The sequence below is a fragment of the Leuciscus leuciscus genome (assembly GCF_965113295.1).
Source record: "Leuciscus leuciscus genome assembly, chromosome: 7".
Taxonomy (NCBI): Eukaryota; Metazoa; Chordata; class Actinopteri; order Cypriniformes; family Leuciscidae; genus Leuciscus; species Leuciscus leuciscus.
This window is the reverse complement of record NC_138731.1, coordinates 30,094,195-30,116,712: the sequence shown is the minus strand read 5'-3', so window position 1 is coordinate 30,116,712 and position 22,518 is coordinate 30,094,195. Positions and strand designations below refer to the sequence as shown.

Sequence of the window (22,518 nt, the reverse complement as noted above, 5' to 3'; positions counted from 1 at the left end):
TTTGTGGGTACTGTAGCATGCAGGGGAAGCGTTGCTGAGTGGCAGGGTAGGTATTAAATGGTTACAAAATGATACACGGGTAAGAGAGTGTTTGTTTGTTTATCCATTGATCTCCATGTTGATTGGAGCCCCGTTGTCTTGAAATCCCCAATAGTGCAGTGGGGCTGTGATAGCACGTTCTTTACACATGCTCCCAACACCTTGCATCTGTCAAGTCTAATCAGGACAAGATAAGTGTGTGTGTGTGTGTGTGTGTTTTTGTGTAAGTGTCGGTGTGTGTGTGTGTGTGTGTGTGTGTGTGTGTGTGTGTGTGTGCACATGTGCCCGTAATCAGTAGAGAGTTATGTAATCATATTTAATTAAGGAATAATTACAGATGCCGCTAAGTGAGAGTGCGACAACTTAACTCTCTCTTAGTCACCCAATAATGCACACACACACTCTCATTTTTCTTCATGTTGGGGAATTTCCGACACTGTTATTGTTTTTATTTTATGTTATGTTATTTACACACAGGGCCATAGCTAGTATTTCTAAGTATGAATCCACTTTATTTGATCCTAATAGGAACATATTTTATTTTATTTATTTTTAATTTAGGTTGCAGGTCCACTGTGTCATGTGGTGTTGTTCATCTGAGGTTGTATTTAGCTCATTTTAAGACCTGCTAACCACCAGATGATTTTTTTATTTATTATTATGTCCTTATACGTAAAACCGTAGAATTCTCTCACCCAATTAGCTTAGGTCCCTGCACACACACACGGCAGTAACACACATTCCACCTTTTTTACATTCCACTCCAGTAGTTCTTCCCCTCAGAGCTTCCTTTTATCTCACAGTTTATTTCTCAAGGACATCTGAACAGGAATAATGCATAGCATGAAAATCTCTGTCATCACTGAAAACAGAGTCAGATATTTTGAATGCTCTACAAAAGTGAATCGTATCCGGCGCAGTGTGCTGCAGTGATCGCAATGAATACGTTCTCGTGTTCTCCCAAGCATCAAATCTGCCCTAGTTTCGCCAGCGAACCGTGCTCTCTGGCTAATGCTAGGACACTTTTGCAGGCTAAAGTTCACACAAGGTTTATCTTGTAGTTTAAGCCGCAGCTAAGGCTGTTAGGTGTGGGTTACATCTGTGTTCTAGAAAAGGTTCTCAGACCGTTTAAGTTGCGTGTTTTTGATTAGCTGTTCCCTTGTTTTGGGTTTATATGTAATGGAAAAATTGTGTTTCAGCATTCAGAGGGGTATGTTAATTATTTACCCTGCACTGCACAAATAGTTATGCAATATGAACTATGACAGAGAGAGATTAAAAATAACTGTCTGGGTCCTACATCAGAATCTGAGGCGTTTTTTTCTGAGGAGGCAAAATTAAAATAAAAATACCACAAAAGAATTATTTCTTAATATTGACGGAGTGTATATCAATAATATTATCAAATAATTTATTATCTTTTTTTAATTTAATAATAGTAATAATTTATTAATTTAATTATAATGATAATCATTCATATTAATATTAATATTGCCTCATTCCAATTATCTAAAAAAGTATACAATTTAAGTGTGCGTGTGTGAGTGTACAGTGGCCCTCAAAACTATTTCGACACTTAAAGCCATATTATGACACAACGATTTATGAATGTTATTGCATGAGGCATTGCATCTATTGTTGCTATTACTTTCAATCAGCTGATTGCAAGATCATTTTAATGGAGCTTAGAGTCAGTTCCCATCAATTTCACACAGGTGCCTCTAGTGATGCTGTGTCCCATTCAATTCGTAAAATCAGAATGTCCAGAATGTTCCTGGAAAAGTGCAATAGAGCGGCACTCGAATTCAGACTTCCAACTTGGAAACGTGCATCTATTCTAATGCATAGACGTTTATACATTTTTAAGCATGTCCAGTTACCTTTTGAGGCTACATACGTGCATGCAAGCGTTTTGCGAGAGTTTGAATGTGCTTACGTGTGTTTGTGGCCGTGTGTGTGTGTGTGTGTGTGTGTTGGTGAAAAGGAGTTGTGAACCTCAGAGGGATCCTGCGCTATCACACCTCTCCTACTCGCAGTCTGTCAATATATCAGTCTCAAACTCCGTGAACTCATCTCACACACAGAAGCTACTCTACGGATGTGTGTGAGTGTGTGTGAAAGAGAACAATAACACACAAACAGAGCATGAAGGAATTTAAAAGCGGACGGATTCTTGTAGTTTTTTTCTGGGTTGTAGCTTCCCCCCTGCTGAGTGTAACCAGTCTCCCCACCGTGCTGGCTTGAGTGTTTTTATTTCTCTCCTCTTCTGCATCACGCTATCCTTCCATCACACTCATCCCTTGCTTCTAAGCCAACCCACATTTCCACTCTATCTCTCTCTTTTCATCTATCTCTCTGTGTTCTCCTCTCTCAGGGACGGATTCACTAAACAGTTGCGCCTTTTTTGCATCCAGTATTTTAATGCAAAAAATAGCTGCTTATTCACTAACTATCGCAATCAGGTTTAACTATTTTGATTCTTTTTAGTGCGAGGACCTCCTTTTTATCTAAATTCAGCACGGAATTTGTGGACGTTAGTGAATTGGGCGCTCAAACAATGCAGACAGTGTTCGCAAATAAATGGTGCTGTCAGTGGCCGCAATTCAATCTTAGTGAATTCTCCTCTCTGTCTTTTTACTTTTAGACATGGAGACGATAGCATCTTCATATTGAGGGTGTTTGTCATGGTTGTGGGTTCGAGTCGTGGTGACACTACATTGCTCATTGCTTAGATTAGCTGTGTAATTGTTCTACCAGACAGCAAGCAATTTGTATGGTGACTCATCCTCTCTCTTTCTCGCCTTCTCTCTTTTCTCTCGTCCTCTCAATCTCTGCATGTCCTCAAGCTGCGTTTAAAGCATGTTATGATAGTTACAGTCTTGACAGGCTCATTAAAGACTCTCATATTCTCAAAAACAAATTATTTTAAAGGAATAGTTCACCCTAAAATTAAAAATGAGTTCTCATCATTTTCTCACCCCCATGTTGTTTCAAACTCATATGTCTGACTTTCTTCCATGGAGCACATAAAGGATTATTCTGAAGGTTGTGCTGGCTCTATTTTCCATGCAGTTACAATGAAGGTCACAAGCTTAAATAAAGTACCATAAAAGTGGTCTATAAGACTCGTGAGCTGTATTACAACTCTTCTGAAGTCATTTGTTGGCTTTGTGAAGAAGAAACAAGCCAAAATCGACGTTGTAATTCACTTCACCTTATAAACCACTGAAACCGGTCATAAGCTTTATTCAGACGGTAATAGTTTACCCCCACCACCCACATAAAAATCCCCAGCTGAATTACCGACCGTTTTTTGACAAATACCAAGGTTGTGTGGTAATTTATTTGCTGTCCGAAAGTCACATCTCTGCCTTTACTAAAAGAAATAAATCTGTTGTAAATCCATTTTGACTACTGCGTGTTAAAAGTACTTTTATTTCTGAATTTATTTTACTAGTCAACCCAGTAGATGGTCAAAACTAAGGGGTTGCATTAACTTATTTCTGCTAATTAATTTACATATTTTTAAAATTACATCTATTATCCCTTTACAACAAATCTAAATGTGTTTAAGGGATAGTTCACCCAAAAATGGGTGTCAATTTTGTCATTACTTAAACAACTTGAGGGTGAGTAAGTAACAGGGCTCAACAATGACTGCCAGAGTGAACGACGCTCGTGACTAACGTTAGTTGGCGGAACTGTCACTTGCCCGATCGGGCCAGTGCTGTAGGCAAGGCCGCATTAATGCACAGGCTTACCTGGGCTGAAGCCCAGGTGCCACCCATGTTCAGGTTCATGATGAGCTGAAAAGGTCATATTTTTTTTTTAACTTGTCAGATTTTGTCGCTGTATGTCGCTATCGCTTGTGGGCGTTGGTAGTGCTGTCGCTCTAATGTTATTGTTATGGTGCGTTCACACCAAACGCGAATAGAGCGTCTGGCGCGAGTGATTTCAATGTCAATGCAAAGACGCGTTTACGCGCGTCTAGATGTCCCGCGGCGCGAATGAGGCGTTAGACTGCTCGTCTGGCCACATCTATACAAAACACCATCACAAGTGGTATTATACAACTATATAATTTTAATTTGACTAGGAATTAGGCTCAAAAGAACAGTATGCTGTTGGGAGAGTGTTTTTATATTACCACGCAGTTTTCAGGGATTAAATCATTTACTAGATTAACGATCGATCAATCTACAAATTAAACTCACTCATACTGTCATAAAATACTAAAACGTCATCCGAATTTGACAAATAATAAATTGTCTTGTCCCTAATAGTCAACACAATGCAGGGGAAACTGTAAAATGAACTGCAGCAGTGCAAAACTTGCATCATAAAACTACAACACTCGAACTATAAATGTATGAATTAAACTCACTGAGACTGTCGACAGTTTATTTTCCATGCATTATTTTATTATATCCATGTTTGTGGTTAGTTACAGTCAAATCATAGACAATCGTGAAATCGCCCTTGAACTCTTCTGTCTTGCCTGCACTGCACTCGAGACGGTGACGGGAGCTGAGCTCCACTGAAAGGCTTCTTTCCTATTGGTTGTCGCTCGCGAAAATCGCTTCTCATTTGCATAAAGTTGAAATTTAGTTGCTGTGTGTGGTTGTTAAATAAAGTGTCTTGTGTTTATGTGCTCAGTGATATGTTAATAACAATATTAAAATTAAAAACAATATTAAAAAACTCACTGTTGTAGGTCTCGAAACCTGTATATCAAGGGGACTCTATAAATCAAGGGGATGGGGGGCCTACAAAACCTCTCAGCCCCGGGTAGGCCCATTAGGTTAAGGTTAAGGCGGCTCTGGCTGTAGGGGTGGTCACTATATATCGTCAATGATATTGTTTTTGTTGATTTAACGATCTGACATTATCGAGTAATGTTATGTCCCTCTCATTACAAAAACACACCTACACACCTGCACGCACACACTACGTGATGTAGTCTGGTAGATTAGACTAGAGCGCGTGCACATAGTGTGTAACGTTATGCTTTTACGGCGTGATTTAATCAATTAAAATGCATTTAGAATATGGAAAGCCAAACTGTTCACAATTCGCGTGCTTTTGACCGCCGTATCAATATTAAAACGGCGTCTTCATAACGCCGGTAGGCGTTAAATAAACGCCGTCAGGCGATAAGTTAACGTCACACGCCGCCACGCGTTAAAATAACGCCACTCGCCGATAGATGTTAAATTGACGCCACACGCCACTCAAAATGCAGATGTATGAGCTCATCTATATGGCCCCTCCTCTACTGAGTTTGAGGACTCTACGGCAAGTCGGAGAGGACAATCTAGTTTGGAAGAGCGCGAAAATGGCTAGGAGAGGATTTGTTTTGCGGTGTAAACACACTATAAATGACTGCACTCGCCTTTTACTCTCTGATAATCCAGGGGCTGATGTCTTTCAGTCATCATTAAATAGGTAAAGATTTCTGTAAAGATAATATATTAGCATTAACGTACGTCGGGTGGTTGTAAGTGTAAAGAATGTGCAATGCAATTCTATGACCAATTGTGCTGGTAACGTTACTGTACATAATATGTAAGGGATAAAGTATAGAGAGGCGGTCGTTATAGCGAATAACAAGCCCGACAGGCTTATTACATGGCTACCTACAAAATAATTAATTAATTTGACACAAATTATTGATTTAAAAAGGAGTTTATTGCTTTAAAAACGGTTGTATTGCTTCCGCCAAAGAAAATAGTCCGTTCCGCGTCCATAGCAATGGGCTGTTTTGTTCGCAGCGGACTGTTATCAAGAAATAACAGACCGCATTCTACATTGGAATTCAGCCAAGCCATGTAATAAACAATGTTATTACGTGGCTTGGCTGAATTCCAATGTAGAATCCATGTAATAAGCCTGTCGGGCTTGTTATTCGCTGTAACGACCGCCTCTCTATACTTTATCCCTTACATATTATGTACAGTAACGTTACCAGCACAATTGGTCATAGAATTGCATTGCACATTCTTTACACTTACAACCACCCGACGTACGTTAATGCTAATATATTATCTTTACAGAAATCTTTACCTATTTAATGATGACTGAAAGACATCAGCCCCTGGATTATCAGAGAGTAAAAGGCGAGTGCAGTCATTTATAGTGTGTTTACACCGCAAAACAAATCCTCTCCTAGCCATTTTCGCGCTCTTCCAAACTAGATTGTCCTCTCCGACTTGCCGTAGAGTCCTCAAACTCAGTAGAGGAGGGGCCATATAGATGAGCTCATACATCTGCATTTTGAGTGGCGTGTGGCGTCAATTTAACATCTATCGGCGAGTGGCGTTATTTTAACGCGTGGCGGCGTGTGACGTTAACTTATCGCCTGACGGCGTTTATTTAACGCCTACCGGCGTTATGAAGACGCCGTTTTAATATTGATACGGCGGTCAAAAGCACGCGAATTGTGAACAGTTTGGCTTTCCATATTAGAATGCCCCCAGATTCAAGATAAGGGGTAAAAATGCCTCTGTATGTCTTATATTTTTATATAATTTAATATAGTTAACCAATATATCACGAAGAGCGCCGTTTTTCTCCAAATATCAGCATGATTACAAATGTGACTGATTTTATACAGAGTTAAGTTGAATAAACAAGTTAATATTAAGTGACTTACATTTTAGACATCAAATCGCCAGTTTCGCTCTATTCCGCCTACGAAAATAGTTCACAGCTCTACGGCGTCTCTGAGCAACACACGACGGTATATTTTTACTGAATGAATCAGCTTTTCGAACGAATCAGCTGAATCAATGATTCAATGACTCACTCATTAAGACACTAAAAAGCTTCCTTAACGAATGAATCAGCCGTTTGAATGAATCGGTTGAATCTCAATGGCTCACTCATTAAAAGTGACTTGCTGCCACCTCCTGGCAGATTTAATTTCACATTTAAAGTATTCTTTTCTATCTTTTCATTTTTTAAAATAATTTAAAATAACAGTATTTAACGTTTTATATGTTCAACATTTCAAAACATTATTTATGAATCTTTAACTGCTCTTCAGATTAATTTTAATAAAGGTTGATCTATAGTTATATAGTTACATTAGATTACAATTTCTCCACCTGAAAATCTCCTGTTTTAAACTTACATAAAAAACCTGAAAAGCACTGTTTATTTAATTTATATGTTTGTTCTGTTGTATTTTTTTGTGCTATTGCACGTAATTTGATTATTTGTTCCCATTGTTTTACTTACTGTTTAAATGAGTTAATCTAGTAGCTTTTGGTGTCATAACCTTGGTTACATGTATCAAAAATAACGAGAACAATACTAGGCTTGTTTTATAGGCCCATTTTCTTTTCTTTTACTCTTTTTTTTGTTTGTTTTGTTTTTTGTTTTTTTTGTTGTGGGGCCAGTGAAAATTTTTGCAGGGCAAGTAAAAATTTGAAAGTAGAAAAATCCTTAGCGTTGAGCCCTGAAGTACAATTTTTTCCATGTTTTGGGTGAACTCCCTTTAATATATTAGATTATCCAAAATGAATCATTACCAGATGAAAATTAGTTATTTAATGTTTTTTGTTGTTGTATTTTCAGCATAAAGCTAAATTGTGATGTACACCGTTACTATGATACTGGTTTTCTCATAATGTGATTTAAGTCACACCATCTTACTGTTCTAATGTGTCCATTTCCCTTATAACTTTAACAGGGAAATGTGCTGCATGGGTCAACAGTGAGATGTGTATATTCTGGAAGCATAATTCATTAATTTGCTGTTTGCTATCCGTCAGTCACCCGGAATAATCCGTCGGGAGGGGCCAGTGCTCTTTCCTCCGCCGAGTGAAAATTGGATTTTGGATGAGCGATCGCGCGGCTTAAACTTCCACCAGCTTGCTGTCTATTAAGTGCACCCCCCACGTCACGCACACACACACACTCACAGCCCAGAACCAATCTGGAGCTGCGACAAACACACAAATATACATCCTCGAGTTTTAAGAGTTACATAAAGCCGAATGCAAACGCACACGTATGCAGTGGCATGGTGCGTGTAGTATAACCTACAGCAATCCTGTGCTTGGGAAAAGCCAACTGAACAAATACAGTCAGCATAATCACCAGAGAGAAAGACACGTACACACCTCTGACTCGAAGGAAATGAGCTGGAATTTGGAGCATCATGCCCACATGGGGAGAGGAAGATCTGGAGAGAGAAAGGGATGTGGGGAGGATTGATTTATGGGGGGGGGGGGGGGGGGGGGGGTCAAAAAGAACCGAAACGAGAGAACTGGGGAGACCAAGACAATTCTCGCTGAGATGTTGATGGCAAGATGCTGGAGTTTACTCATCCAATCACGAACGTGTGGGCAGAGAGAGGGAGAGAGTGTGTGCTTCATCAGAGGTGCTTGATGTCACTTAGTAAAAATAACGCTCTGTGTCTGTTTCAGCTCCTCTGACTGAAGAGCCCCCCAGGATTCTGTTTCCCTCTGAAAACAAGCTTCTCGCCATGGATGTGCAGCTCGGTAAGAACTGCTTCCGTTTGTGTTTGTGTGTGTGTGTGTGTGTGTGTGTGTGTGTGTGTGTGTGTGGGTGGGTGGGGGGGGGTGGGTTTGTTCGCAAAGGCATGTGAAAGAACATAGTATGTAATATGTACACTGTGCACAGTATGCAAATATTCTGAATGCATGGTTACCCGAATGACCTACTACATTTGTAAAAAATATGCAGTATAGAACCAGAGCACATTGCGTGGAATATTGTATCCCATGATGCATTGCACTTGACTTGACCTTTTATTTCCAGGGTGACAAAAGAACTGGAGGCGATATCAATCATGTTTTTTCACGATTTGTCTGGTTGATTCATTTTTTTGATGGGTAATGAGAAACTATTTGTTTCCGAGATGCTGACTGGAATGCTTGCTGAATTAAACATTCAACCAAATTCAAACAGTTGCGCCATTTTAGCCAAAGTGTTTCTGAATGAAATGCTTCGTCTGCTTGTCACATCACCCACTTCTCAAAATAACCAGGGCATCTTGAGGGGGCACCAGTGACGCATGGTGCTTCTGCTTCTGTCAAGTGCTATACACTTTATCAGTGTACTCTACCATTCAAATGTTTGGGGTCTGTAATATTTTTTTTTATATTTTGGAAAGAAGTCTGTTATGCTCACCATGGCTGCATTTATTTGATCAACTATACAGTAAAAATGGTAATATTGCAATTAAAGTGTTAAATAACGGTTTTAAAATGTAATTTATTCCTGTGATGGAAAAGCTGAATTTTCAGCATCATTCCTCCGGTTGTCAGTGTCACATGATCCTTCAGAAATCATTCTAATATGCTGATTCAATACTCAAGAAACATTTCTTATTTTTCACATGTAATTTCTTATTATTACATGTTAAAAACATTTGTGCTGCTTAAAGGTTTTGAGGAAACAGTGTTACAATTCCTTTTAGGATTTTTTGATGAATGTAAAGATTAAAAGAACAGCATTTATTTTAAATAGAAATCTTTTGTAACATTATAAATGTATTTTCTGTCACTTTTAAGCATCCTTTCTAAATTAAAGTATTAATTTCTCTCACAAAAAAAAAAACTCACTGACCCCAAACATTTAAATGGTAGTGTATATAATGCATAGTTTGATATATACTATTTTGACAAAATCATCAGAATTTGATGCAAATAAAGTTACCATCAAATAATGTTTTGTTTAGCACATTATCACTTACAGAAAGCTGGCAGTATATTGAATACTAGGTTACTTTAAAAATGTTTGTGAACACTTTCTACTGATCATGGCAGCAGTTAATTAATTAAATAAGTATGGAATTATCTAGAAGAGCGTTATAACCAGGCATATATCCAGGTGTTTGGTGCAGTTGAGTGCATTTTTGGCATTTAAAAAAAAAAGCCGAGGTGCTCTACAGTCCCAGCAAAATAACCCTTAATTGCGGTTCTCTGCTGCACCCTTCACAACTTAAACTCAATTTTTGCTGATGGAAATGTGCACAGGACAATTGGAGTGCTGTTACTGAATCAGGTGCTAAAGCAATAGCAGAAAGTGCATGCAAATAGTGGGCACAATTCATTTTTATTCCATGAATTTTCCTCTTAATGTGGTGTGCTGTTTCCATATACTATAATTTTTAAATAGGCTACTGTGCAAAATACTGGGGAGTAAGCCGTACAGTAGAATTCCATTCCCAACACAGCCGGTGTGGTTTTTGTATTTGCATTGTGTTTGTGCAAGCAATTGTGTAAGTAAAATGAGAGAGATTGTAATGGATTTACTCACAAAAACACAAGCAAAACAATTTCAACAAATGTGTGATATGTTTCTGTTATTGAAAAGACGTCAAACTGTTACTAAAGGAGACTCATCGAGAATGTTTAAACTCATGCCATGCACAGTTATGCACTAACTCAGCAGTAGCAGCATTTGTGTGTGTGTGTGTGTGTGTGTGTGTGTGTGTGTGTGTGTGTGTGTGTGTGTGTGTGTGTGTGTGTGTGTGTGTGTGTGTGTGTGTGTGTGTGTGTGTGTGTGTGTGTGTGTGTGTGTGTGTGTGTGTTGTTAACGTTTAAGAAAGGAGTTCCCCTGCTAGACAGATAGCTGCTATAGTCAGCATTATGATGCTATGTTGTTTATGCTCTGAATGGAAGTCGTTCTCATAAATGCAAATCCTCTATGCTAATTATCTGCTGTTGTCTCCCAACAATAGCCGCTCCATATGGTGCCGAAACATTCACTGGGCCTTCTTTTGGATTTCACTGTATGTGTGTGTGTTCATCCGAGCTCCTTGTGCATGTTAACACACGCATACCATCCGTTTTAATATATGTAATGGACGGAGATGTGCTTGTACGCGCATGTGCGCTAGTCTGTTAGCGTGTGCATTGAACTGAACCCGCAGTGTGTGTGTGTGTGTGTGTGTGTGTGTGTGTGTGTGTGTGTGTGTGTGTGTGTGTGTGTGTGTGTGTGTGTGTGTGTGTGTGTGTGTGTGTGTGTGTGTGTGTGTGTGGTGGATTGAGCCGCGTCTGTTTGTTTGGCGTAGGCTCTGGATCCAGGCATGTTGGAAACAGGAGCAGATTGGAACATATTGTGGCAGCGCTGACCATGTTCTGCCTTCAGAATGAGCAGAGAGAGAGCAGGACACCACTCATCGACTGGAGACACACTGAAGAGTGACCACATGATGAGTAATTTTGAGGCTTAGACGTTTGTGCATTGTGGGCAGCTTAGCAGTATAATAGAAACCATTTGAGTCGAACTTTGTCGTATTGTGATTGTGAATGTTGTTGTTGTTGAAACTGGACTGAGAAAAGAGAGAGATGAAACTGAACAATTTCAATTCAATTGAAATCTACATTTTGCTGCATCATGGGAACTTTTAGAATTTTCATTGAAATAGTTACAGTTAAAGCAGCACTCAGTAGCTTTGGGATTTCTTCGCTGTATTCTCGCTTTTTGCTCGCAGGTTTCTCTCTAGAGCTCCCCCCACAGCTTCGGAATAGATATTTGACAACACTGTTGTAAAAACTCGTTGGTGATTCTCAGAGACCAGAGGCTATAGATCAACGACATCAAAGCAGATGGGACATTCTTTAAAACGTCTTCTTCATTCGGGTTCGGACAGCGTGAGGGAGCGCAATAATGACAGCATTTTAGCAGATTTCTTTTGGCCGTAAAGCAATTGTTTACATCGCGAGACCTGATATCACGCGAGACTTCCTGACGTGGCGGCCGGCGGCCCGCCGGTTCAAAGTTGCAAGTGCGTATTTTCCGCTCACGGGCACCAGGGGGGTGCGAAACGACCACCATTCAACCCGAAATAAGTAATATAACCATTCCAATGACTCCGAAGCTGTTCAGTTAAAGTAAAAAAAGTTACTTAGTTCACCTTTAACTAAAATCATTGTTCAGTCAATTTTAATGTCGTTTTGGACTTGTAATGACACCTAGTGGCGAGGATGTAGCATCACGCAAAGGTTTTCAGTTACCGATGTAATGCACTTTTTTCAGTCAGCCATGATTAATTTATTCTATAAGCGAAAGTATACAATAATTGGGATATACCATATATTTTTACGCTGATCATGTGATTTCAACAAGGGCGGCCTCATAAAGCGACCTGCTCCATGTAAAATAAAACCATTTTTAAAAAGTATTAATTTGTTTATGTATAACATTTTTGTAATGTTGCAAATTACTTTTTAATGAATTATTTCACCTTTAAAGGTACACTGTGTTGGAATTTCTCCCATGTAGCAGTGAAATTGTATTTTGCATTCAAACGAATAGTGCTCTCTAGCGCCTCACTTTTTCAAATGCGTGTTGCAACTACGGAAACGGGTGAAAAAACGCTAGTGCTTTTTGTCCCTCTCTGCTTGTATAGTTTTTCAAAATGGCGGAACGACATGGAAGCTTCCTTGGACTTACCCGTCCAATGTAAATAAAGATAAGAAATTCTTCGCTTACGAGGATAAGTCAGATCATTGGCAGAGGTAATTTTACACCAATGAGGACATATTTATGAATAAATACATTGATTTTAGCTAATAAAATACTTTTAAAAAAACTACACAGTGTACCTTTAACAAATTGAATAAAATATTTCTCCAGTTAGGGCTAGTGCAAAATATTTGTAAAAAATAATTGGTAATGAATAAAGTATCTATTAACTTAACAAATAATTTAATCAAACTAAATTAAGGCAACATTAACTTAACTAGACATTTAGAATAATGTGAAGAAAATATTAAATATTCCCCAAAATTTTTACCACCTTTTATCATTTTATAATGTTTCCTGAGGTCCACTTATAATGTTAGTATTATTTTTACATTAAAAAAAGTCATAATTTAGAATTATGATTTTAGCCTTCTGATTTGAACTCTCTGTTTAAAGGGGCGTGTCTGCTGTGAGAATTCAGTGTAATCACTGCTGTGATTGGCTAACATCTTGCCAGAGATTTACTGACACATAAATGGCAATAGAACAATTTGAGACAAATTATGTCTTGCTTGAACCATTACATATCAGAAAACACGACACAGACTACGCATTAGAAGTAACACGGTAACTTACATGTTGTGGCATTACTGTCGAGTCCATAGCTTACAGTAAAAGTCTGTTAGCAAAGCCTGCACCAAAATTGCTTTTACCAAAGAATCCACAGTGAAATGTACTAAACAAAAAAATAATGATGCACTGAGACATTCACATAGTTGAAAATAAATACTTTCTTTGGAAAGTAATGTTATTTTTAATCCAGTGATCCAGTATCTCGCCTCTCATCGACATTAACGTGCCAGTGGGCGGGGCCAAAGATTAATTTTCTTCTGCAGACATAATGTGAAAAAATCCGAAACAAGTCGTTTTCAGAGCTTGTTTTCAATAAAAGCTGTTTTTGGACGAAAAAGTACGTTTTGATTTCTGAAATATACAGGATGTTTTTACAGTACAGTGACCTCATTCATGTCAAAAGATCAAGGAAAATTGGAGTTCTCAATTCATGACCCCTTTAAAATGAACCAGTAATGTGTGGCGTACAGATGCAAGTTTCAGGTGACATCTAATGAAAGAAATTTAGAGACAGATGGAAATGAGAGAGAGCGATTTTCAAGGAAAGAAGAGTATTAAAGAGCGAGTGCGGAGGTTCTGGGAGATGGAGACAGAATTCTGAGCTGGTGGAAGAATATTTAATGCTTTTAGAACGTTTCATGAGGGAATCACTCCTCGCTGAGCACTTCCTGCAGAAATCTTATTGGACACGCACAAATACAGACACACACACACACACACATGCAAACTTACACACACAGTTTTATAAGTATATTGCAGGTAAGAGGATATTGCTGGTCTAATACTAGTTATTTCCAGCATTTGTTGATGCCACTGTGTAATACTATGTGATATGTATGATGTATATGGCCATTACTTTGCTATAAACATGCTTATTATGAGAGATGAGCTATCGAAATCATTTTTCATGCTCCCTGCCATAGACGCGGAACAGATGATGATGTGAGATGATGGGATGATGAGTGAAGGGTAGAGAGAGACGGATAGAGTGTGCTGTGTGTGAAACAATCACATCCAAACATTATTAATGACAACAGGGGTACTCACACACACCTATGTGTGCACACACACGCAAAAGCACAACTCAAAAATCGAAAGGGGGAAAAACGAGACCGAAAGAGACTGGGCTGATTCACATTTAATATGGAAAGAGGGAAAAAAAGGTGACCTTTCTCTGTCTCTTTGCAGTCACTAGCCAAGCTGAACAGATATAAAGGAACAAATACAGGAAAGATTTGACTATCTATCTATATTTTATACATTGCATTGGACTGATGAGAGTTTTTCTTAACCCTCATGTTCTGTTTGGGGTCTTAGAGCCCCCAAGGGCTCGAAAAATGTACCAATAAACATTGAAGTATCAGGGTGAAACACCATTGCTTGTTCTAATCTCATGAGATCTGATTATAAACAAAATTTCAGCTTGATAACATGTATCAACCGTCCTATATGAAAAATTGCTTCATTACTTTTGTTTGGAGTCTCAGAGAACCCAGATACAAACCAATAATAAATGCAATGAATTTTCACATGCTAACATTATTTTTATTTTATTTTTTTTATTTTTTTTGACTGATGTACACTCCTGTCCGTTGTTTATTTGAATTCTTTCATTCTATTTAAAAAAAAATGTTTTTAAAGAGGCCAAATCAACATTGAACTGCTGTGAAGTTACTGTAATGGATGCTAAATAGATTTCTGGAAAAAGTGTAGGGAAAAAAGCTTTTTATATATGCGTGTACTGGGTTGAGATTAGGGTAGATTAACTTATTTAATTGTTAATTTTATAACTACCACTATTATTGATGTTTATGGGTCAATGACATGACATGCATATTTTTGTGTCCAAGTTCATGATTTCCTTTTAATATAATTTGATAAATGAATGACGTATCACTTATTCTATAAAACCTATTTAGTTTGAATTCATATTCAGTACATTCAAATAATAAATATTATTTTTGGTACCAGTTTTGTTATCTTAAAACCCCAAAGTGGAGCAACCATGCATCCGCATAAATGAACTGACTAAAAAGACTATTTAATAATAGGACATTTAAAAAATAAAATACTATGGCATAATTATATGTTTGAAAACTTTAATTATTATTTTTTTATATAAATATCAATAGTTCTAAAGCTGTTGAAATAATAAAAAACGTTAATCTGGGAATTTGTATATTTCCTAAATGTTAGGGTGGCACAACTGCAAACATGTGTCTTTTTTATGAATTGACAAGTTTCTCTCAAATTCTGATCGAAATAGCTACTTTCAAGAATGGGTAGGTTGGTACACTTATATTATTTTCATATGTAATTGAAATGAAGAAAAAAAAATCCAGTATTCAGCATATTCCCTGTCAACCATGTGCATTATTGATTTAAACTAACAAATAATAGGTAAAAGTGAACAAATGGCTGAAAAAGATTGTGAATAGTTATTGTATTGAATGCATTTGCTGTTATAATTGTATGATTATTTTTCTGTATTTAGACGTAAAATCAGATGCTAAAGATACTAAATCCCTAGCCACTAGAATTCAATAACTTTGAATTATTATGAATAAAATAAAAATGTGTTAGGCACTGTAGACACTCTAATGGTTACTTTACTAACATTTCACAATACAATTATATAGAATATATAAAAATATATATATATATCTTTGCTCAAAAACATTGTTCCTGACTCAAAAATATGCATTACATCAATTTTGAAAGGATTTTTAAAATCTACCCTTTTTTAAGATTTATTTGTCATTGACCCTTATTTATGAGTCATTGGGGTTTTTGTGTAAAAAGAAGAAAAACAAGTCAATCTCGAATGAACATGAGGGTTAACTAAACATAATTTGACTTGATTTAAATGTATTCGCTGTGTGCCTTTGCTTTGCTTCCTCACAGATGGCACAAAACACACACAGAGAAACACAGACATACTTTAACGCAGAAGTGGGGAGGATTTGTGCAGAGGTATTCAGAGAACTCTTCTTAATATTAATCACCCTTGCCCAAAATAATACAGTTGTTGCTAAGCAACCATCGGGAGATGAGGGCATTTCTCTAAATAAACATCTAAATTTATTATTGGGTAAGATTGGCCACTGATATCCTTAAAGGAACAGTACAAAAGCAGTTGATATGTGCAAAAGCTGTGTTTCTGCTGTTAGGATGTTGGCCTTAATAGCCTGGAACCAGATATTTGTGTTTTACAAGCCCATTTTCATCTATCTGGCCACAGCTGTGGATTAAATGATGAATTAAATGATTATTTTTGTGCCATTTCTTGTTAATTTAAATCTAATCTTTGTTTAATAAACATTTGTATGTAATGCGCAGTAGGCAAATGAGGGATCGTAACAGCCAATGAGCAGCAGCTTAGTTATCCGCTTCACATTTTTGAGCACATACATTTTCAGCTTAATTTGAGAAAGAGAGAGAGAGAGCACAAAAGAGGAATGACTTGACAGAGAAGTCGCGTTATCTCTATTCTGAAGTGTTCAGGCCAATCCAGAGTCCTTTGTCACACATTTTTGCCCCACAAGGCCATGGTTTCTAATCATGCGTATGACCCTGATAGAGCCGCCATGACCTTTCATGCACTAGCAATTTTTTGGTATGCCCTTTAAAAGGAAAGTTCACCCAAAATTCTTTGATCATTAACTGACCCTCCATGTCATTCCAAACCCATATGACTTTCATTCCGAGAGATTTAGCTTCATATCTGATAAAAATGTTTCAAACTACAATTAGGAAGAAAGCTGTAGGACTTGAAGGATGTAGTGCAAGTCTATTTGCAAGGAATTTTGCAAAGTTGGCCCCAATGTGATCCATGTCAGTTGGCTAATAAGCAGGGCTTTTACTAACTGAAATCGCGTTGTTATAGGAATGTAATGAATAATTGTGTTTTATTTAAGCGTAATGTATAATGTGGAATTTCATATTATAACTGTAAGGTGTTACGTTAGGATTTGAGTGTATGAATTTGTTTAAAGTGCCTCTATTACGCTATTTCAAAGTTTCTTAATGTTGTTATGGAGGTTTGCAATAGGTTTGCAAACGAAAATAAATTTGCCAACGTTTGTGAGGTTCATAGCATTGAATCCTGTATATTTCACTTTGTGTTTGGGTAATTTCCAGTCTTTGTCTTCTGGTCAGACGGACAAAAATAAATGCTGGTTGGTCATATGTGTCATCCAGACAATATCTTCCTTTCTAAGTGGGCTGGTCCTGGCCAGAATAACAGCAAAATGGACACGGGTTTCATGTAGATAGTCAAAAGGCTCTCATGTGGCTGAGGAGAAAATGGCATGGGTGTTTGAGGCATTTATAACCAATCATCTGTTCTTGCTTAGAGACACAACAAATACAGTGTCATTTCACTTTCTACTTGAATCCGTCTCTGCACCTCTCTTTGATTCTTAACCCTTGACACGATATCCTCTGCGTCTCTCTATATTGTTTGATCTCTGTCCTTCACTTTAATAAGAAGTAATCCTTTCATCTGACATTCCACAACAACCGGCCCTCCCTTCTGCTGAGGTTTAGTTTCAGGCGTAGCTTAAACCATACATAAACCTCCTGTCAGTCTGTTAACAGACTCTTACTCACCTGCATTCAGAAAAGAGGAGTATTAAACACAAACACATTCACACACACTTGCATGTGTCAAACACAGAGCATTTCACAGTCAGTCATCTACAAACTGTTAGGAGTTACACATACTTGAACAAACTGTCATTTTTATTTATTTTCCCAGCCTGAGCTCGAAGAATAATCAGATCAAATCATATTTGCAGCCCAAAAAACACCTCATTTGTGTCCATCCTGGCAGTTTGTCAGATATCCAGAGTTTATTATCTTTCCTTTGGGGATTTGAGTGCACAGTCCTCATTGCTGGAATGAAACTGAAGAGAATGTGAGTCCTATTAAATACAAATATAAAAGATACCTTTAAAAGAATAGTTGACCCAAAAATCCCTTACTCACCCTCATGTCATTCCAAACCCCTCTATATCTATTTCTGAAAGATCATGTGACACTGAAGACTGCAGATAAATAGGAATAAATAGAAAACAGTTATTTTAGATTGTTGATTTTACTGTATTGTTTTTTCAATGCAGCCCTGGTGAGCATAAGACACTTCTTTCCAAAACTTACCCACTTATGAATGGTATATATGTGTATAATATATATATACTGTATATATATATATATATATAATTAAATAAAGATGTCAGAATATATGGCTACTTTTGCTAACCAGCCAAACCTTGAACCTTGTTTAAAGGCAAACTGAATTGGTTCTCACATTTAAATGTATTGAATTAACTATCCTATTGACTCCTCAGTCCATCCTAATGTGATTTAATCTCCAAAACTGCCTACCACAGTTAATCAGCCTTGTGCTATAGTCACATACCAACAGGAAGTCATGTGACGCGTGCGATTTCCACACATGATCTCCCAGGGGTCTGATGGAGTTTGATCCCGCTGTCAGCGGAAGAAAGCTGTACGGAGAGAGAGAGAGAAAGAGAGAGAGAATGCTGAGAGAGAAGAATAGAAGCAGTGGGTTGAATACGTAAGGGCCTGCTGACGTGTTGATATATCTGGATTTAGATTTATTTTGGAGATTGAAACAGATCCTCTGGAGAAATGCCGCCTGTGTGTGGGGGAGGGGACACGTATGTGTCAGTGTGTGTGCTTTTGGACCATTTTAAAACCAGAATAGTTAGTGCTTAAATTGAATGTGTGTGTGAGTCTGTGATTTATAATAGAAAACTTTCTCTTTGTTCACGAATCTCCCTTTACAATTCAAATGTGCTCACAGCTCGAAAAAGTGGATTAAACTGCAATAATTGTCTTTTCTCTCATTTGCACACTCTTTCAGTGTCAGACACACACGCTGTAACATCGGTGAGAGAGGTGCTGAGGCAGGGTCTCTATTATGACATCAGAAAGAAAGGATGAGGGGAGGACAGGGAGTATGAAAGGATCTGCGGAGGAGTACCTGTTCACAAAGCCCTATTCTATACAGATAATTAAAGTCTTACATGTCCCCGTTGGGTTGCACTGCTGAGGAACAACTCAGCTGAAGAATTGGAGGAGGGGGAAAAAAAATATGGATACAAAGAAATCTGTGCATTCAGTCTGCTATAGCAGCAGTGCTGTGAGATTTATTCTTTAAGTGAAGTGAATTCTCAGTGAAGGTCATAATGTTGACGTAGGTCTCTATTCGTTCATTCATGGCTGTGTGTGTGTGTGTGTGTGTGTTTGCAAAGGAATGCTTGGTAAGTGTTTCGGCTGTGTTGGTAAATGGAGCGAAACACCGCAAGCTAACATCTCAGTACACTTGCCTTTTCATTCAAACATACTCAAAACAGCACAATGGCCCTGGATAGAGCTTAGAGCTCTCTCTGGTGGCAGACCTTATTAAACATCAGCTTTCTCTAGCTGCTTCCTAATGATGTATTGAAATTGCTCTATTATTCCGTATCTGTTGTGCGTTATCGCCTGATTAGGAGGCAGACGAGATTTGTGGCGATAACAGAGGAAACAACAATTTCTAAAGGAAATACCAGAGCCTGCAAATGAATATTGTTAAAGTATTAGTTAAGCTTGGGTTTACACATACATAGTTATGCCGCATCAGAGCCGCTTTGCTGTTGTCATGGCAATCAGCACACACACTGCTGTACACGAGAATAAACACACAACGCATGATTAGACCAATCAGAATTCTCTATGCAAATAGATGTAAGAAAGAAATCCTGAAAATTGTGTATCTCAGTTTCAGCAGCACAACTGTTTTCAACATTGAATATCACCAAATCAGCATATTACAGTGATTTCTGAAGGATCATGTGACTCAGAAGACTATAGTAATGATGCTGAAAATTCAGCTTTGGCATCACAGGAATACATTACATTTTAGAATATATTTAAATAGAAAACAGTTATTTTAAGCTGTAATCATATTTCACAATATTGCTGTTTTTACTGTATTTTTGATCAAATAAACGCAGCCTTGGTGAGCATAAGAGTAAAAAACATTAGAAAATCTTACCAACCCCATTACTTTGAACGATAGTGTAGATAACTGTCTACATAACAGTTTGGGGCTAAAGTTATGGCAAAAAAATTGAGAAAGAAGAAAAACAACAAAACATAGCATTTGAGGAATTTCAAAGAAATATCTGTACTGCCTTACAAGCATTGTAATACCTAGAAAAGTTGTTTCCTGAGAGTAAAAAAAAAGAAGCTTTAAAAATCTTTGAAATTTCAAGGTTATAGAGCATGAAGCATTTATAGATCATTAAGGGTTTGAGAGAAAGATACAAAACCAGAAAACTTGAGAGACCTTAAAGATTGATGATTCAGAAAGTTTCAATGGATGTCTGTCAGATTTTTCAGCATCCACTATGAAAGAAAAAAAAAGGTTGATCAGTTAGACTAAAAGATCAGACAGACATACTGAAGGACTGATTTGAGTCATTAAAAAAACTAACTCAGGTTTGTACAATAACAGTATTTTAATTGTATGCAGTTGCTGGTGTTCTGAGTGGTTGTTAGTTTGTTTCTTTGTGGTTGCTTGGGTGTTTTAGTGTGTACAGTCCCGTACAGGGGCTGCTCCTAATCCAGGATCTTGTCATTTTGAGACTGGAGTACTGCAGTGCTGTTTTGGCCAGCCTTCAATCTAGTGCAATTAAGCCTGCACTATTTAAGAACACGCCAATGTGCTTAACAGGCCGACGTCTCACCCCTCTCGGTCTTGCTCGATTGACATCCTAATCAAATTCAGATCTCTTTTCTCTGCTCTTTTGCAGTTATACTTCTGCTCTAGCTTTTGTTTACTCTTGCAATTCAGCATTGTGGCACTGCTAATGTTGTGGGCTCCTGAATGATAAATAGCTTGTGTTTTCCCTTATTTGAAAGTCGCTTTGGGTAAAAGCGTCTGCTAAATGATTAAATGTAAATGTAATTGATTCAAAGGTCTGAAACTGAATGTCTAAACATTAGCATTCTGTAATTTATGTTTATTATTGTATGTCAACAACACATCAAACCCAGTATCAGTTCAATTTCTGTGACGTGATGTCATTCACAGTGTGCGTGAATGGTGCTGTTTTACACACTCATGGTGTCAGTATCTCTTTGATCAGATGCTCTGCATGTACTTCACATCCTGGTGAGAGACAGACACTATTTCTGGGTTGTTTTGGGGGCCTGGAGCAAGATTTTCCCTGGTGCTGGGCCTTATTCGTTGGTAGTCTAAAGACATGCCTAATTAACGTCATACAACTGACAAACATCACAACCTTAAGGCGGAAATACCACCTCAACCGCAACTAAAGAAAGATAGAAATAGCACTTCAAACCACTGAGGATAAACATGTTCATAAAGTAATAAATAAACTCACTGTTTTGGAGGATTGTAGTTCTCAGTTTTGTGTTTTAATTTTTAATGCAATGCTGATATATTTTTTTCTATAACCCCCCCCCCCACACACACACACACACACACTGACACACACACACACACACACACACACACACACAAACACACACACACACACACACACAAATTAGCTTGAGATCAAATAATAATTTCCCAATCCCTTAGGGTTTGCAGACCCCCATTAAAGACTCTTGCTTTACAAGTGTAGATCTCACTGATACTGAAGCTTTGAAAGTGTTTAAAAGTAAACTTAAAGAAATTCAATTAAAAGTGAAAGGGGGAATAAGTACATTTTATATGCTATCTGAAGGAAATACTGTACATCAATCATTTGTACACCATATGTAAATACTTTAAAACAGGGATCTTCGACCTTTTTAAGACCAAGGATGGATAGAGACAGAACAGGAACCTACTGTAACACATTGTAGTGTAGTGTTTAATTGGCTTATGATCATTTAAAGTTATTAATTATAAGTTTGAAGCATATTTTGTATAACACTTTTTCACACACACAAAAAAAAGTGTGTGTGATCAATAATTGGCACACTCCTAAGGTTCATGGACCCCCTGTTAAAGAGTCTTGCTTTAGCAGAATAAATCTAATGCTTTAAAAGCTTAGTTCAACCAAAAATGGAAATTCCATCATCATTTACTCATCATCATGTCATTCCAAACCTGTATGACTTACTTTCTTCTGTGGAAAATAAAAGAAGATATTCTGAGAAACCAAACAGTTTGGTTCTCATGTGTCAATTTGTATGGACAAAAAATACAATGGAAGTCAATTAACCTTTCGCCGGCCCCTCCCCCAAAACGGCCATTGTCCAATCACACATCATAGCAACCGTTACTATGTGAGCAGGTCCGACAAACATTATCAAGATGGTGAAGCGTGCGCCCATGGCGTTTGTAAATCGGACACTAGATACCCCGAGAGATTG

At 37.7% G+C, this 22,518-nt stretch overlaps 1 protein-coding gene across 2 annotated transcripts in view; it reads left to right on the top strand.

Moving 5' to 3' along the window:
* The window catches only part of il1rapl1a (interleukin 1 receptor accessory protein-like 1a), an 86,520-nt gene that overhangs the window by 50,874 nt on the left and 13,128 nt on the right, over positions 1–22,518 (top strand). For both annotated transcript variants that reach the window (XM_082175259.1, XM_082175258.1), the window contains exon 6: positions 8,472–8,546. In XM_082175259.1, coding sequence (XP_082031385.1) covers positions 8,472–8,546 — 75 coding nt within the window. The remainder of the gene's footprint in view (positions 1–8,471; positions 8,547–22,518) is intronic.